Source organism: Eremomyces bilateralis (assembly GCF_010015585.1).
Source record: "Eremomyces bilateralis CBS 781.70 unplaced genomic scaffold P152scaffold_23, whole genome shotgun sequence".
NCBI lineage: Eukaryota > Fungi > Ascomycota > Dothideomycetes > Eremomycetales > Eremomycetaceae > Eremomyces > Eremomyces bilateralis.
Genome location: NW_022985089.1, coordinates 107,262 through 124,536, shown reverse-complemented (window position 1 = coordinate 124,536; position 17,275 = coordinate 107,262). Strand labels below are relative to the sequence as shown.

At 53.8% G+C, this 17,275-nt stretch overlaps 6 protein-coding genes across 6 annotated transcripts; 4 read left to right on the top strand and 2 right to left on the bottom strand.

Moving 5' to 3' along the window:
- Window positions 1–173: 173 nt before the first annotated feature.
- Window positions 174–1,371, bottom strand: P152DRAFT_461305 (uncharacterized protein). Its single transcript, XM_033680094.1, has 4 exons — window positions 1,082–1,371; window positions 954–1,026; window positions 563–900; window positions 174–503 (listed from the first exon to the last, which is right to left on the bottom strand). The coding sequence occupies exons 1-4, from the start codon at window positions 1,235–1,237 to the stop codon at window positions 390–392; spliced, it is 681 nt and encodes a 226-aa protein (XP_033531249.1). The 5' UTR covers window positions 1,238–1,371; the 3' UTR covers window positions 174–389.
- Window positions 1,372–2,436: 1,065 nt separating this feature from the next.
- P152DRAFT_422455 (Dbl homology domain-containing protein) lies at window positions 2,437–5,573 on the top strand. The gene is made up of 4 exons (XM_033677193.1): window positions 2,437–3,066; window positions 3,122–3,478; window positions 3,537–3,737; window positions 3,787–5,573. Exons 1-4 carry the CDS (start codon window positions 2,662–2,664, stop codon window positions 5,353–5,355), a joined length of 2,532 nt encoding a protein of 843 aa, XP_033531248.1. The 5' UTR covers window positions 2,437–2,661; the 3' UTR covers window positions 5,356–5,573.
- Window positions 5,574–6,059: 486 nt separating this feature from the next.
- On the top strand, window positions 6,060–6,576 carry P152DRAFT_476280 (DUF1960-domain-containing protein; the record flags this gene model as incomplete). The annotated part of the gene is made up of 3 exons (XM_033681494.1): window positions 6,060–6,223; window positions 6,307–6,430; window positions 6,517–6,576. The coding sequence occupies 3 exons, from the start codon at window positions 6,060–6,062 to the stop codon at window positions 6,574–6,576; spliced, it is 348 nt and encodes a 115-aa protein (XP_033531247.1).
- A 1,465-nt stretch (window positions 6,577–8,041) lies between these two features.
- P152DRAFT_402888 (DUF500-domain-containing protein) lies at window positions 8,042–9,188 on the bottom strand (the record flags this gene model as incomplete). The annotated part of the gene is made up of 2 exons (XM_033676676.1): window positions 8,042–8,937; window positions 8,987–9,188. Coding segments are annotated over 2 exons (1,098 nt in total), but the record flags the coding sequence as incomplete, so codon positions are not given.
- A 1,143-nt stretch (window positions 9,189–10,331) lies between these two features.
- Window positions 10,332–13,711, top strand: P152DRAFT_378303 (uncharacterized protein; the record flags this gene model as incomplete). Its single annotated transcript, XM_033675666.1, has 3 exons — window positions 10,332–12,650; window positions 12,700–13,198; window positions 13,263–13,711. Coding segments are annotated over 3 exons (3,267 nt in total), but the record flags the coding sequence as incomplete, so codon positions are not given.
- A 1,708-nt stretch (window positions 13,712–15,419) lies between these two features.
- Window positions 15,420–17,246, top strand: P152DRAFT_402972 (Molybdopterin-synthase sulfurtransferase; the record flags this gene model as incomplete). Its single annotated transcript, XM_033676684.1, has 4 exons — window positions 15,420–15,705; window positions 15,772–15,985; window positions 16,037–16,414; window positions 16,520–17,246. 4 exons carry the CDS (start codon window positions 15,420–15,422, stop codon window positions 17,244–17,246), a joined length of 1,605 nt encoding a protein of 534 aa, XP_033531244.1.
- Window positions 17,247–17,275: the final 29 nt, after the last annotated feature.

The window sequence follows — 17,275 nt, the reverse complement described above, 5'->3', positions numbered from 1 at the left end:
GACGACGATCTGCTGTGCAGTGCTGGCACTGGTCACGTGATAAATGCGCCAAGTCTAACGTCACGCTGCGTTGCAGAGGGAACGAGCTGTGGCGCAGGCCGCAGGGCGCTCAACGCTTCGACAGCCTTCACTTCAGCCAATGAGCAGATCATTCAACTCACTACGGATTATTTCACCACAGCAGATTCTCTGTCTGGACCAATTTCATTCTACCTCATGAAAGAGTCTTTATTTGGAAGATAAGTTCTCCCGGCCAAGTACCCGTGATATCGTCACTATCCTTGCGAACCATGTTCCATCAAGCATCGACATCCTGCTGTCAACTCGCAGGAGGAGTCAGGCAACCAGAGACATAACTTCTGCCTCTACTGCGGTCACACAAAGCGGCTCTATATTGGAACCAAGTGGCAGCCTAGCATCCCGCGTCCTCCCCAGTTCTGACGTGGTGTTAACGTGAAAGTCATGCCTGACACGCCTCTAATACCCTTGACCACTAATGGACGCTGGTTGGTATTAGCCTTGTGTCTCTTGCACCTCATCCACATTGTATTAGCTGGCTTACCCCTTCGTTTTGCTGGACCACTTCGGCCACCTTGCTCAGTCGCTCATGGTTCGTCCAGTCGACAATGCCAAAGTTGGTGATCTTATCGCCAGCTCGCAATCCAGCGGTATGAGCGGGACTGCCGTCTGCCACACTGTTGACTTTCGCAAATGGCGCCTCCAAAGAAGATTCGCTTATTCCAGCTGGACTTGAAGCCGAGAGACCACTTGTTGTCGACGCGTCTTGGGCACCGCGTTCTCGTATCGCTGCATGGTGGGCATGGAGACCCTTCTCGATGCGTCCCATAAGTTCTTTGTAATCGTTTCGCAGGTGTATGATTCGAACCCGTGTCGTCCGTACTAGACAAATCATCAGGACGCGATTCTATCCACTTGAGCCCCTTACAACGTACTTTGTGCCACGTCAATATCACTTCTAGGAAATCCGTCAATAGTCGTAAGACCCGTACTCATGTGGACTCCATGCTGCTCTCCTGATCAGTATCCAAATGATATCCACAAGCACACGGCCGTCACTAACAGACTGAAGTACGCTACTGAGTGCTTTGAGTTCCGCTTCTACTGCGTCTCTTCGGTCCATAAGTTCGAGGAGAGAAAGATTAGCTGGTATCTGCCCATTAAGAACGCCGTTGGACGTAGGACCTGATTCGACCGTGGGGGTATGTATATCGTCCATGGTTAGGGCGCTGGGAGGTTCTCCCGTCCAGTGGAGATTGTTTGTATTTGAAAGCTTCTGGAGTTTATTGGGTTAGAATTTGTTCTCAACCCTTCGTAAGTCCGAAGTTCAAGTGCCCTAATAAAGCTGTGTTTTCAAAGGAATGAAACATGAATCTTTGATGGCAAAAGTATGGGGATGTCCACGTGATCGCAAGGCAGACGAAATGAGGACGACGCGAAGTGTTCTGGAATCCATCTCGCGATTCTCGACAACTTTCTACCATTCCTAATCCGAATCTTCACATTCTCTACAATCTGCTCAAATTACACCATGCGCAGTGTATCATATCAGTATAGAGCAGTGAGAAAAATTCCTCGGGATCTGGAGACTCGAGTCATATAGGTAGGCGTCGATATGTGGGTGTAAATAATCTCCTTGCTTCCTACAGTCTGGGGATGATGAATGAACGCAACATAAATGCCCTTGGTTGTGCACTTAGTGTTTCAGGCGAGAGGTACGATCTTGGGATTTTCCCTTGGTTCCTGCCTTCCTGTATCACATCTGATATGGTCGGCTCATGACGCCGTTGTTAGAAGCCGGAACCGCTCCCCAGTGCTGGCAAGCGGCAGTCAAATGATTTCTGTCAAGTTCCTGTTTCTCCATTATGTTTTCTACTCTCCATTACCGGTATATACCTCTCAAAAGTCTTGCCATTCTTTGGCTCATGGTTTCTCTGCATCACCAATGGACTTGGTAGCCTCTAATAATCCAGTTGTAACAACCCAAGCGTCATGGCCGATATCCTGTCTGTTTGTCCTATCCCAGGTCTATTTCCATCCGAGCGAGCCTTCACCGATTCACCTGTCGCTCGGTCATATACTCCTCCGAGTGACCATGATTCCATCTGTACGGTACGCCGTTTCTCTCCACACAATACGTCGGGCGGTTCTCGTTCGTCGGCCATATCGTTGGGTGGACGCTCATGGCAGCCCGAATCTCTACGACAGGATCCCGGCAAGGAGAACATAGCTCCTATAGCATCCTCGAGATCATTTTCGTTTCCGAAAGCGGACGGCAGACACTCTTCGGCGACAGCACCATTCTCCAATATTGCCCAGCTTAGCCTAGACATCTCGAGTCGTGGGCCCGAGAGCGAGCCCTCAGTCCAAGCTCATTATGAACGAGGGTCAGAGATTTTCCATACTGGCGACGTGGCACCAGACTCAAAAGTTGTCGACCGGGATGCTCCGGAGCCGACCGTATATTCAGAGCCAGTGGCAATTGCAGCAACGAGCCCCCTGGAGCAACTGCATATCGAGTTGACCGTCTCTCCATCGGGCGACGACTTGGAGGCCGAGAAACAACATAGAGTGACCGAGACCACACGGGCGCCTTTTCGGCGTTGGGTCAATACCTTGCGAAAGCGAAGTGCGAATCGGCGAATGCCAATCCTTTTTCACCATACTCATGGCCCCATCGCAGGCGGTTCACACTCGGGTTTCCATCGTCATGAATATTACGGCCCACTGTCTCATGGTCACCGCCAGTCTTTGTCTATCACATCATCGCTTGGGCTTGTTGCAAGGGTAAATTCAGCGTCGTTTACCATGACAAGTGCCAGCGCCGCGCCACACTCGAGGAGACATAGTCTCGCTCCCAGCCGAAGACGCACTCAGGGGAGGAGCAGTGGCACCGAACCTCGGATATCAACCGAAAGTAACACCATGTCCATGAACTACCGGATCGATGAAGCGGCCTGGTCCCGCGCTGTCCAGAGGAGAAAGATTTTGGAGGAACTTGTTTCTTCAGAAGAAAGCTACATTGACGACTTGAAGGCATTGACAAACGTATATCATCAGAACTCGTGAGGTTTCTGAATTTGGCTAGGGCTAAAGCAAACAGGTCTACTTCACGCTTCTTGCCTCGACTCATACGACGTCTGCCAAAACGAAGGGCTCGGTCCAGCGGACTTTGGCTGAACTTCAACAACTTCACCAGGACCTATTCAGGGAGTTGCAGCTTATTTTCCCTTATTCTGACACGGGGCAAGGAAAGTCATCCGACTCAAATAGGCCGCGAAGGCCTCGCCACACTCGTTGGCGTAGTGACGACGGGCTGCCAAATCGTGTCCGTCATCTGCATTTCAGAAAGCATGGCAGATACTCGCTCGACTCCTATGATACAACGGATCCTCGCTTCCAAGGTTCGATTGCCGATGGTCGCCAAGCAGCAGCTGTGGCACGTGTCTTCAACATCTTCGTGAGCATCTGTGGATACTGTTTTGCTGATTGGGATATTATTGACGAATATTCGACAGATGCATCGATTCTTTACCTATGAGGCTTACGCATCTCACCTCGACATCATGAATCATGACGTGTCTTCGACGAATAAATCCATTCCAGGCTGGAACAGTTATGAACGAGGCATTGAAGTGTTATCCATATCCCTAAGCTCGCTCAACCACCGGGAGATGGGCAACAAGAAGGCCTTGACCTTTGCAGACCTGCTGATCAAAGTCAGTATAGGTTTCTACAATGGTCGGATACAACGCTGACGGAGAGTAGCCTGTCCAGAGAATTTGCAAGTACCCGTTGTTCTTTGCCGAGCTCTGCAGACAGACACCCGTCTGCGATGATCCAGAATCCCATGAGCAAATCCAAAAGGCGCTTTCCCGGCTGCAAGAGATGGCACAAGCAGTCAACAAAGCACGCGACGATGCCAAAAAGCGAAAGATGATCGAGACTACCTGGAAGCTGCAGGACCGTTTAGTCTTCACCGAAGAGCACCATCTTCCTGCCGGGATGGTTCTGCGGCTCCTTGGCCATGTTATGGTATGCGGCGTGCTCCACATGGCCTTCGAAACTCCTGCAGAGGTCAAGGGAACGTATGCTGTCTGTGTTCTGTTCAAGTCTTATTTTCTCTTTGCCGTGCCGATGAAACACAGTTCTTCGTACAGTGTTTGGGCGGTTATCCATCTGTCACAGTGCACGCTTGAAGCCGTGGACAACGGGATGGGCCTCCAATGTCACACGGCGCCATTTTCATGGAAACTTGTTTTCGAACACCAGAGCAAGCTGTACGAACTCATCCTGTCCGCTTGCTCTGAGAATGAGGAAGAAGATTGGAAAAGACATCTGGAAACTCAAATCGTTTCTGAATCGTCTGAGGCATCAGGCACTGGCTCCGCTGGAGACATCTTCTCTCAGCTCATCGGTGGCCTGAAACCATTCAGTTCGATCTTCGACGGCTTCGAACAGCCTCCGCAGACAGGAACACGAGTTCCAATTCAGCGAGCAGCGACGGTGGGCCCGAGATCTAGCCCACATCAAGTGATCATCAGAACCACATACGCACAGAGCACTACAGGGGAGGCTAAGGTTCAGGCTTCGATTGGACGCTCCAAGTCTCATCTTTCCTCCGCATCAATACCGATCTTAGCACCGCGGAGATCTGAGCGGATCCGACTTGAGCACGCACTTGCGGACGTCTGGACGCGAGATGCATTACCTTTCCCGGGAATGAGTGGAAGACGCCAGGAGAACACCCTTCGCGCCTCGGCAAACTCGGTCATGAGGAAGCTCAGCATGGCGAGTATCTCGAGCAACATCTCCAAGCGCTTGACAAGTCACGGAAGGCACAGTCCCATGTGTACAGTCGAGGAGCCACCCGCACACCGTACTGTGCACACTACCTCAAAGAAGTCAAGAGCGGCCACTGGGAATCATCGAGCCCCGAGGGTCGTGGGCTTTCACAATACCCCAACGACATTTCTCCCTGGCGGCTTCGAGCCCGATCGGGTACCCACACGCAAAAGGCTGTCTAACCGTGGCCGAAAAGCACTTAAAGAGGATAGATTACCTGGAAAGGATGATCTGCTGGCACAACCAAACCCTGCGACTCGGCACCCAACGCTCCACGGAGAATCTCCCTCGGATCGTGCCAAGGAGAAGCTGGAGGCTTGCCCCCAGCGTGCGAAGGAGCTCGGTCATTCAGAGCCTAAGCGGTGGATTCTATCGCGAACACCCGGTCCGGCGATCTTCAGCAATCTCACGAACAAGGTCAGCGCGAAAGGTCAGAGAGCTCGAGGGAAGATCTTCAAGTTCTGGCACCATCAACGGTCTGAAGACCAATAGCCGACCATCGTCAATGTTAGCTTTGGAGAACGGATTTTGAAGAGTAAGGGTTCACAATACACAGATATCATTCACAAGGCACTCTATTAATTACTGTTTGTGGGATGGCGATAGCCGGAATGAACAGCAACACGACCGGGAAGCATCATGATGCAAGGGACGCGTTGGTGTCGTTGGGTGGGTAGTGGTTCGTCACACTTGTCAATTGTTATGGGGGTAGCATTTCCCGAGTCCATACCTTAGATAGAATAGAATACCTAGCGATCTACAAGATTAATAGACGTATCGTATTCCAAATCGTGGCTTCATGGTGTAGTACGCGTGAACATCGTGTGGAATGTGGATACAATTGACGCAATTGTGGATGGTCTGGGTCAGGGTCAGGGTCTGGGTCACTGGTCAGGCATCAACCTTGCATCTTGGAGTGGAGCCTGAGGCACCTTTGCAGAAGCTCCTCGAAAGGCGGAGAGCAGTTGCCATGGACGAGGCAATGACGTAGTACGATCCCAGGATGACCAGCACCAGAGCACCTTGCGGGCTCCAATTGAATCTTCTATAAAATTCCCCGTCCACCCAATCTTGCATATCATATCTTCATCAAATACACACACCAGAAAACCTCTTTCATCACGATCTTCCAAATCTACGACATTCCCTACCCAAATTCCACCGACTCCAAACCCCAGCAACCCACCACCGCAACAATGGTTCGCGCAGACGGCTATCAGACCAAGGTCCACTACCAGGGCCGCGTGGATGACTTCATTGTCTACGCCGAGAGTGTGGCAGCCTTGCAGAAGTGGAAGGAGGACAAGTCGACACCGCTCGTCAGCGTAGTCGACAGCTTCCAGATCTTCGTCTCGCACAAGTGAGTGCTCCCTTTGGTCCCTACCCCTCCAACCATCCCAACCTCTTCCGTGTCGAGAGCTCGCTAACGATGATGGAATCTAGGCAAGGCAGCCAAGGCCATTTCGACCGTGCATCAAATGCGAGCTTGGAGAACGAGTTCGGAACACATGATGACACAGAGGTGGTGCAGAAGATCCTAGAGAGCGGCGCAGTACAGGAAGTGAAGGTACGTCATCTCTCCGCTTCCATCCTTTAACGATGTTTTATGTCTTCTAGCTTAACTGCCAGTGAATTGAAGCTAACCATATACAGGGATCTCCCAAACAAGGTGACACTAACCCGAATAACGGAGGGGCCCTCGGCTCGAATTAGTATTCCTAGACGAGCGATGACGAACGGGGGCGATGACGAACGGAGTTGCCGCTATGGCGATTCCATTCCGCTTTCTACGGCCACGATGTATCGTGGACGCAAGATGCGGATACTTAGGCAGGCAAGATGCTCTGCCAAGGGGACGGAGATCAGACATGCATTAGAACTAGGCATTTGAATGATTAAATGAGAAGGTCCATGACCATGATTCCCCCAAACATGTCGCGTTCATAACTTACACCTCTAATCATTGCTCGTGATATCATCTAGTGAAATGCAACCAAGGACAAAGCCTGAACTCGACATCCCTCTATCCCCTTTGCACGACTTTTGAGTATGTGCAGATTTGGACAAGATCTCGCACATCCAATATATGTTCCACCTCATTACTCACAATCGAGAGAGACACGCCTTCCAATCCTCCTCATCTATTTCCCTACACCTCCTCGATCCCCCCATGCGGCTTCACCGTCTCCAACGCATGCAACCCCACCGGCGTCCCCGACGACGCACTATCCACGCTCCTCCCCGAACTCCGCCCCGAGCTGCCCCCCCGCGTCACTCCCGAGCTCACCACCGAGCTCGACGACGGCAGCGACCGCTCGCTGGGCGCGTCGATGAACTCCCCCTCATCGTTGTCGTCCGGATCTTCCGTGGACAGTGACGAGCGGATCGACGCGGCGGTGAGCGGCTCGTCGTTCGGGGTGGGCACCTTCGTTTTCTGGTGGCGGGGCGAGTGGGCGGGCGGCCTCGTCCGATCGGGGATCGAGGCGGCGTTGGGCGGCGAGGCGTTATGGTCGGGGATCGAGTCAGTGTTGGGCGGCGAGTCGTCATAGGCGGGTGTCTTGATCCGGTTGGGGTTCAGGTCGGCGTGAAGGACATCGTTCTGGGCGAGGACCGGCTTTCGGTCCCGGATCGGGTTACGGGGAGGGAGTTGGGGGGTGGGGCGCTTGGGGACGTTGACGAGGCGGGCGCGGATGGCTTGCGCGGCAGGGGCCTGGTGGACTTCGTGAATGACGAAGTCGTCGTCGTCTTTAGTGGGCTCAGCGGGCTTAGAGAGCTCAGAGTGTTCGGAGTGTTCAGTTAATGCTGATTCGGCTGTTTTAGAGGCATCAGTGGGCTTGTGGTTGGCGGGAGAGTCGGCCGTTTCAGGGGAAGTGTCCTTTGAAGAGGCAGAGGGAGCAGCTTCTAAGTTTGAGTCGGACGCAGGGGAAGGCTCCAACGGGGGTGGGGATGCGCCTGCAGCTGTCGATCGTCGGTAGCTTCCAGGCAGAGTTGGCAGCGGACTCGCCTCGCGTTTCGGAGAGGCCACCTCCGTGTCGACCTTCTCCGGCGTACCATTCACCTTGCTGCTGGATGGGCTAGCCACCCCGGGGGAGGTATTACTCCCACTCTCCTCATCCGTCTGCGTCGACATGTCGACCATGGCCGAAATGCGGCGTGGGAGGCCGATGCTACTCAGCGTCGATGTCCGCCAACTGCTTCGTCGGCTCCCGCTAGTGTCCATACTTTGCCGGTTGAACGCTTCGAAAACAGGGCTGGAAGGGCTCGGTCGGAAGCTGAAGTGGTCGAGTGAGGGTCGTTGGCGGGAACCGGCTTCTCGGATATCCAGGCCTTGGCTTTGGAGGGCAAGAACACCGTAGGGGTCTGGATCCTGCTGGTCCGGGACTCCGAATATGTGGGCCTCATTCTCGATCTCGAAGTCGCCTGGGGGAGCCTCATCCGGCAGAAGAGACTCATCCACGTCATTATCCCCTTGCGCAGCTTTCAATGTGGCTATTAACCGTCTGCTTCCCTCCTGTACGGGGACGTTTCCAGCTAGGATTTCTTTCACGGAGATTTTCTCCTGTCCGTAATACTCGGCATTCGCGTCCGTTCGCTCGACGACCACGGTGCCATCAATCTGGACACCCGCGTAGAAGCCCCTGGATTTGAGGTACGTAAATACCGGAGCCCGGCGTTTGTGGACCTCGCTCTCCATCAATCCGCCCATCCCTACTGGGCCGGCCACGGCGCTGATCTCGCCTCCGACCGTGGCTCGAAGTTTTGAGAAGCCTTCCAGCGCCTCCTGAGTGTTGATAACCACCACGCAGTCGTATATGTCCACTCCGATCAAGAAGCCCAGTCCAGCAGTGTGGAGCATGATGCCAGAGGGTTGCGACCAGCCCCCGTCGGGTTTCCGTGCGATCAGAACACCACTTCCGCCTGCTCCAGATACCCATAACCCCGTACGCATGGTCGTGAATATCGCGAGGCCCTTCGCATTTTTGATAACTTCGGTAGGTATCCGTTTCAACACTTTCTGCTTCTGCTTCGGCCCGTCCACCGGTGGTTTAGTCTCTTCTTGGTAAAAGCCATCCTCTGTTCGGCCATTAGTAAGAACAGAAGATTCGGAGCGAAGTCCACATACTGCAGAAGCTTTTGAGGATGCGAGCTGCCTTGTCGCTCTCTTTGTCCAAGGTTGTCGGCCAGAATGCTTCGGATCCGACCTTGTTAGACAGTCGGTTTATAGGAGCGCCGAGCTTATCCGCCCAGCCCCAAACCTTGTCAAATCCGGCCTTACTCGACGATTTGGTCTTCTGCCATACCCCAGAGGACCTGTCGCTCGACATATCGTAATCTAGGCACTTGTGCCGCGGAATAGCGCACTCAATGTCTTGAAGGTGGTAAGCTGAGGGGTTCCGCCATCAACGCGGGGAGTACTATCGCATGGAAGTGGATCTCGGGGATTGCGCCGGACTTTGCAGCGAGAGCAAGGAAGCATAAGATTGGAAGTTCTAGGAGTAAAAGTAGGAGGGATTTGTCGATAAAGATATGGTTATAAATTCATGAACGGATTCTGCTCGGATGAGCACGGTAAGAGACAGGTAGAAGGCTGACGAAGAGGTGGTGGTTGCGGAGGAGGCGATACTGGCAGCGGTGGCTCTGGACTCCCACGTCACCAACTCACCACGGAACCGTGAAAAGCTTACCCTCTTCCGTTCAGCCACCGCTTAAACAATGACTGATCGGAGTGGCATGACTGGACCCTCCAATCATCAGATGAACCGTCTTCTCATCCCTGCACCGAATCCGTTCCGTTTCTCAGTTCTCATGTCCACGCGTTGAGGAACCAGGATATCCGTGTTTCGGTCATTAGGTATATAAACACGTGGAGAGGCTCGAGGTTGAGCCGATCCACTGACAATTGGTCATTCTGATGTCTGAACATACTTGAATGTTGAGTGAAACCCACTGGGACTCTGGAAGATCTTGGATATGCTCTCAACGACAGGCACAGTAGAACAGTATATTGTTGAGGTATAGACGCGGTAGAACTTTATGCAATTAAAGAGAATCGACATATAGGAAAGCATATATTATTTCTCAGGTCTCACTGTATATGTACGACTCTTGAATGGCCCAGAACTGAAGCCGAAGATGTCGTGTCTTGAATCTTATCTCCATAGAAAGACAAGCACCTTAGACAATTGAGTGTCTGATTGGTGGGTGGATTATTATTGCCAAACGCCAAATGCCAACACTTCAACACGTCCTTCACGTCCTGCACTCATATCATCATCACTGCATTTGCGCCGAAGGCCTCTGCTGCCATCACATCCTCTATACATACAAAGACGACCCTGTGTTTGGTTACATATCCTTTGGATCATCATGAATGTCGCCAGGAACCACATAATACTCAACCTCTCGTAACCAAACCATTCTCCGACTCTCCTTGACTCGACATCATGTCCTTTCAAGTACCTCTGTCCTCGTCGCCTCCTCCGTCCACTCCGGGGTCGCGTCTCTTCAATGACAGTTTCAATGACAACCCGTCAACGACACCAGCCGGCCCTCCGCCTACCTTCAACCTCAACACCGCCGGCTCATTTACTCCTGCTGGCCCTCCGCCGACGTCTGTCTTCGGGAGCTCGCAAGCCGGAACAAGCTTCAAACCAAGCCAAGGCTCTCTCTTTGCTGTCAAGCCGTCTAGCGATGCTCCGTCCCTCTTCTCCGTTCCAAATCAAGGACCCCAAACGACGCGAACCTTCTTCTCTGGCGCCAACACCAATTATCCCGCCATCCCTTCGGCGCAACCGACCCGATACCCTCCTCCGCAAAGCAGCCCACCGCTAATCGATTTGGCGTCATCAAGGCGAGGCGGCGCAGAATATGACGATGGAGCCGAAGAGGATGAGTATGACTATGAGGATGAGGAGCAGGATATGGACGGTGATGAAGCGATAGAAGAGGATGAGCGAGAAATGACGATGGACGACCTTCTAGCACAACCGGGCACCCGCAAGGCATTTGGCATGCATGACCTATTGAAGAACAGCGTCGCTGATTCTAGGGGTGTAAAGCGGACGCGACAAGAACATCCAAACCAATCTATGTCCCTGAGCAAACTCCCGCGCGATCTCGACATGACAGGCATCGCAAAGGACATTGCAGCGTCTATGCCGGAACCATCGCTCCATGAACCCAGCGACTTCATTATTTCGACAGAAGACCTGGTCTCCAAGCTCCTTCATACCGAGTCCGCGTCTGGATCACACGAGGAGGTCACATTGGTCGCTCATCAGCTCAAAACGCTATGGGAGAATGCTGCCGGGATTCCGACTACGCGAACCACATCCGCAGACCATATCGGCCCAACCGACGAGGATTCCTGGGTCCAAAAATGCTCATTTCTAGTGGGCATCCTAATTAACCTGTACCTTCCTTCAAGCGGCTATGCTCGGCCAGAACCGTTGACGTCAAGCTTCCGCCGTTCGCAAAGCTCACTCAGACAGAAACTCCCGCCGAAGAAGGCTGCCATCCCAATGCTGCTGCTGGAATGGCTCAACACTTACCATGACCCAAGCGCCCCCGAACTCGAACAAGTCCTAGCCGAGAAATCCGGCTACTCTACCAACCCTAGCTTCTGGGACGTCATATTCTCATCGCTGCTACGCGGGAAATTTAGGACTGTGCTCAAGCTACTCAACGGCGCCAACTTCCGGAACGCATACACCGCAGGGGAGGACGGCTATGCTACCGAGTCAGGGTATACCGGCGCACAGCTTGTCGCCGTCAATGAGGCTGTGGCGGCGACGGTGTCTGTCCTCGAGCAGTGTCCTGCCGTTACCTCGGAAGATTGGGATATGAAAGGGGCGCAGTGGGCGCTCTATCGACGCAGAATTCAGCAGGCAATTCGAGACATGCGCGTAATGGGAAACTATGAAACGCCAGAGGGTGACGAGGAATTTGATGCCGGTGATAGTTTGCGAAGTTCACGCGCCGCGGGATCGCTGCTGCCGATCGAAATTGCCGAATACCTGATTGACATCCTCATGATGTTTATGTGCGTCCCAGACGAGGTCTTGAAGGCCTCATGCGACTGGGTGGAGGCTGTTATCGGCCTTGCCGTTTGGTGGGATGGCGACGAAGAAGATGTCGAGGCAGACACGTATGGGTCGAGTTACTATGTCAACAGACTGGAGCGCCGCAGTCGTACGGTAGATGTGACGCCGGCGTTGGCGTACCGAAAGCGACTGTTCTCCGCGCTCACCCGCGCCCTTCGCGAAGGGGAGAACGAGACACAACTCGCCCTGAACACCTTGAACCCGAATGAGGTGGGGTTGGCGTCTATCCTCGTGGGTGACGTTGAAGGGGTGTTGGGTATCATCAAGGGATGGTCCATCACCGTTGCCTCCGCCGTCGCCGAGCTGGCAGATGCCGGCCAATGGCTGAGTTCGCGGCGCAACAAACCGGGGAATTTGATGAAGACATTTGACAAGAGTGACCTGATGGTGCTTGATATGGATAATGCCGACGATACAACGGATTTCTCGGTAAAAGATCAGTATTTGCGGCAATACGCCAACCTCCTTTCGAAGGAGGAGACGCTGGAACGCCGAGAAGATGTGGTCGAAGGCTGGGAAATTGCAGTGAAGGTCCTCAGCCGGCTCAACGATGGAGAGAAGGCGGACATGGAAATCACGAAATTGCTCGAGACCCTTTCGATCACGACACCTGCTCGGGTGGAGAAGCTTCTCAATCTCTGCCAGAAACTTGAGCTCCCTGACTACTCAAAGTCGATCACAGAGGTCAGTAAAGTTGAAAGAAGATCTAGGAGTGAGACTAATCATATTCCAGCGTTTTGCGGATAACATTGCTGCGTCTGGCGAAGAGTTCGGCCAAGCACTCCTCTACTACGCTCGAGCTCGAAATCCAGACAAGATCAAGGAAGTGCTCCACACTCTTATAAGCCGGTGCCTGGTGCAATCCAGAGCGTATCCGCCATCCGAGTCTCTAGATCCTCAGCTCAAGGCTTTCATCGATACCCCGAAAACCTCGCTGACCCAGCTCGCCCGGATCGACCCGGATGCCGCCGAAGTGTTGTCCAAGTACTTAAGCGGTTATGCGACGTTGCGGCGATTCTACGTGTTACGCGACCAGGACGTCGACCCGACTTCAGGGAGATCTCGACTTCGGCCCTTGGAAAGGAGACGGCAGGCTGCGGCTGCATTGATCGCGGTCATCGAGAGTGCGGCGGATCCTATCCGGGGCGGTCTGTTCGATCCTGATATCGACGTCGTCGTTCAGGTTGGCTGCTTACTTACGCTCCTGGGAGAAGCCCTGGCATTCGTCAATCGTAAGTTCTACTTCCCACGTTCCCGCACCCGACATCCGCAGCTAACGAGGAACCCGTGTCGTAGAGTCGCAATGCGTCTTAATCACCGCCCAGATCTTCGTGCTGCTCCGCGTCGCCGAAGACCTGCAAACCGTCTCCTCCCGCATCTTTTCCCAGAACGAGGAGCTGTTGCAATCCGCCATCCAAGACTACCGCGCCCACTCCCGCCGCTCTCTCGCCTCCAAATCCGTCCCCTCCCTCGCCAAATCCACCTCCGCCCTCACCACCGGCTCCAGCCAGTTCTCCTTCGCCGGCAGCTCAGAGATGACTGACAGCGCACCCGACTCCGTGAACCCGAGCGCCGAAGCCAGCGGCGTCCTCGTCCGAGGGCCGAAGAAGGACGATGAGTCGAACGTCCGGCGAGGTTGGGACTGGCGGACGGGACTGCAGCGAGGGATGGGCGGGAAGGAAGTGGTTCAATTGCTCCGGATAGCATTGGGGAAGGAGGTTGCTAGAGCGTGGACGCAAGGCGACGGAGACGCGGTCTCGATCTTTTCGACGAAGCGGTAAATCGACGATCGTGTTTTGGGTGTACGATGGGTTGTCCATTTCTTGATGCATGGGAATTGGGGAAGCTGCCGACAACGGCCGGCCAGGGCCGCAGATGGCCGGGTCTCACGGCGTTGTGAGCTGCACCATTGCATGGTTTGGCCAATTGATCAGGCCTAGAACTGTACTACTATGTATGTGCCAAAATATGCAAATGCGGGGTGGGGTAATACCATAATCGGCTACAGCACACTTTTTAGGGCATTCCGGTTAGCTTAGGCGAGCGAGCACTTGCATAGTTGCATTTCCTAATTTCCGCCCTGACGCGGCTGCTGCACCTAACAGATAGAGCAATTCCTTTGAAACTTGTAGAAGGGTCTAGTCGCTCAGTAGTTCGAGAGTGTCGACTCGAGGTTCTGGTGGCTTCACATTCTCGGGTAAATGGCCGTAGACCTGGTCCAGGAACAGGTGATAAAGCGAATGTCCTATGACTACAGCCCGTCCGTCCAGTGTAAGCCGTAGCCCGTTGCCGTAGAGCAGTCCAAGACTCCAAGCCTCCAACGGCGTGACTTCGGAGGTCTCGGGTCGATGATCTATCACCAATGGAACGAAGATTCTCGTCTTCGGCTTCCTGGGCTCATACTGAGGGGTTTCCCATCACACACTTTCCCCTAACAAGGTCCGTTTTGATCTAGTAGTACCTCGCGGGAATTAGACGGAGATGCGAAGGAGCGATCATTACGGAGTATTCCGCTCAGTAATTACTACCTAACCATCCGAATATCCGATAGCTATGCTTTTCGCTCCAAATATGCTGGCATTCCACCGATATAGCCGCAGCAACCAGGGAAAGTCCGGGCTGGAGACTTGGGACTTGGGGGGATATCACCGGATGAAAGGAAGAGGGTCCAGGAGCCAGGACTGCAGGGCTCCGGGGCCCAGGTCCCAGGAGAACGTAACATTGGCGAATCCCCCGCACTCGGAGGCGCGGATGATGGAGAGTCGGAGACTCGCCTCGACTTTAGCGTTGCGGATCATGATTCATCGCCTCTTTGATATGAGAAACCCTTGACTCGTGCATTCTGAATCTCTCAATCTTCTCAAATCTCTTTCCAGAACCCAGAACCCAACGATTTAAGATTCGCCCCGCAGTCTACACCATCCACACCGTCCATAGTCTAAGCCGCAATACTACTACCGGTAATAACCACACTCCCGCCAGGCGCCACCGGCAGTACTTAGGTCATAGCCCTTAGGCTGGAGCACCAAATCCTTCCCCACTGGCTAACGCAGACGCGCAAAATTTCTGCGTATCACTCCGGAGTGGTGGGGTAGCGACACGTCGAGTCGCCAACACTCAGCAGGTCAGCGTGGGCGGTGGAACAGGATTCCCAAACAGGTCGAAAAGCCTAGGTAGTCTGCCCGCAGAGTAGCTCCAAGCCTCCTGAGGGCCTTTGGTTACCGAGAACGGCCGGGAGAATATATTGGCGGCTACCAAATCATGGCCCTCAACGGCCTGGAGGAAGGTGAAAACATTATTGGGGACAGAGAGCCGACTCCCCTTCCCCCTCTGGAACCCGCTCCCAACACGATTGCTGAAGTTTTTGACCATCTTGACCTGCAAGAACCAGTAGATAGTGGCTACAGGAAAGCAGGAGAGGCTGCTTCGTTCCATTCCGCGTATTCCGACACCATGGATCAGACGATCAGGAATTTGCGGGAGCAGATCTCCCTCTGTGAGAGACAGTTGCATGCATTGAAGGTGCAATTGAATAATGCCGAGGAGAGGGCGATTCTGGAAGCGCAAGCAAAGCCGGAGATGTCGTTCGACCTGAGCGGCGGCGGGCAGGATGCGTGGCAGATGGAAATTCTGGGCGTGTTGGGCCATGAAAGCCCCAGGAAGAACGCATGGCCGTTAATGCCACAGGAGTACAAGCGATATGGTCGACAGCTCATTTTACCGGAAATTGGGCTCAATGGTGAGATGAAATCTCCATGAAAACAGCCGTTACGTTTGCGCTTCAGCAGCTAAAATGAAAAAACAGGTCAATTACGATTGAAGAACACCTCAGTTCTTATCGTTGGCGTCGGAGGCCTGGGATGCCCAGCAGCAGCATATCTCGCTGGTGCTGGAGTTGGAACCATCGGGCTCGTGGATGGAGATATTGTTGAAGAATCAAACCTTCATCGCCAAACCCTCCATACGACCGAAAAGGTGGGCATGTCGAAGGTTGACAGCGCCACATTCTACCTCAAATCGTATACCATCAACCTGGACTCTGCATGATCTGGATACTGACAATCGCGTAGCTTGAACCCAACCATCAAATACGTCTCCCACCGAACTCATCTAAACCCGCAAAATGCACCGGACATCTTCCGCCACTACGATCTGGTTCTAGACTGCACCGACAACCCAGCCTCCCGATATCTGATATCCGACCTTTGCGTCCTCCTAGGCAAAACCCTTGTTTCGGCCTCCGCACTCCGCATGGAGGGCCAACTCCTGATCCTCAATTACCCGCCTCGAGCGCCTGGCGACTCCTCCGGCGGTCCATGCTACCGATGCGTCTTCCCCAAGCCCCCTCCCGCCGAGACCGTGGTCACCTGTGGAGAGGGCGGTGTCTTGGGCCCAGTGGTGGGCGTCATGGGCGTCCTTCAGGCGCTCGAAGCCATTAAAGTCATCGTGTCGGACCTCTTCTGGGTCTCCAAGCCAGGCAAGGGCTCGGATTCGGCGTACAGCAGCAGCAACAGCCCGAGTAACAGCGGCGGCAGCCACGCTGGCTCGAGTAGCGACGATTCGCATCTCCTGTCCTCTCAATCCGAGACACCTTCTTTACTCCTATTTTCCGCATATGGAACCCCACCGTTCCGCTCCATCCGCCTCCGCTCGCGCCGCCCACGCTGCGCCTGCTGCTCTGAGCAGCCGTCCGTCTCGCTCGCCTCTTTGAGCTCGGGTTCATTAGATTACCAACTGTTCTGCGGCATTGCCAATCCGGCCAATATCTTGAATCCACGCGAACGCGTCTCACCACGAGAATACGCCAAGACGCTCGTAACCACACGGTCGGTGTTGGATCGCGGGCTCCCGAAAGATCACGTCCTGATCGACGTGCGAGAGCGCGTGCAGTTCGACCTCTGCAGTATTGAGGGGAGTATCAACATCCCGTTCTCGCAAATCAACGCACCAGTGCGGTCGAATCCCTCGACAAGAGAGCAATCAGTCGCGTCGTCATCGTCGCCGTCAACGAATCCGGATCAGAATGCGATGGAAGTGGATGGGAAAGTCAGTGAGGGGCAGAGGAACGAGCTGGTGATGCCGTGGGTACATTTCATACATAAGGCGGCACTGGAGAAGCCTATATACGTGGTTTGTCGGTTTGGGAACGATTCGCAAGTGACGGTGAAGAAGTTCAAGGAGGCTGGGTTGGATTTGAGCGGCAGGAGATGGGTTGGTGATATCAAAAATGGCCTGAGAGGATGGAGGACACATGTGGATAAAGACTTTCCGGAGTATTGAGATCTAAAATGGGAATGCAGTCTTTCTCT

Coding starts and splice junctions, on each gene's coding strand:
- P152DRAFT_422455 (XM_033677193.1), top strand. CDS start 2,662: ATGCCAATCCTTTTTCACCATACTCATGGCCCCATCGCAGGCGGTTCA. Junction 3,067..3,121: donor ACTTGAAGGCATTGACAAAC/GTATATCATCAG, acceptor TAAAGCAAACAG/GTCTACTTCACGCTTCTTGC. Junction 3,738..3,786: donor TTGCAGACCTGCTGATCAAA/GTCAGTATAGGT, acceptor GACGGAGAGTAG/CCTGTCCAGAGAATTTGCAA.
- P152DRAFT_461305 (XM_033680094.1), bottom strand. CDS start 1,237: ATGGACGATATACATACCCCCACGGTCGAATCAGGTCCTACGTCCAAC. Junction 901..953: donor TGATATTGACGTGGCACAAA/GTACGTTGTAAG, acceptor TGATTTGTCTAG/TACGGACGACACGGGTTCGA. Junction 504..562: donor TGGTCCAGCAAAACGAAGGG/GTAAGCCAGCTA, acceptor AATACCAACCAG/CGTCCATTAGTGGTCAAGGG.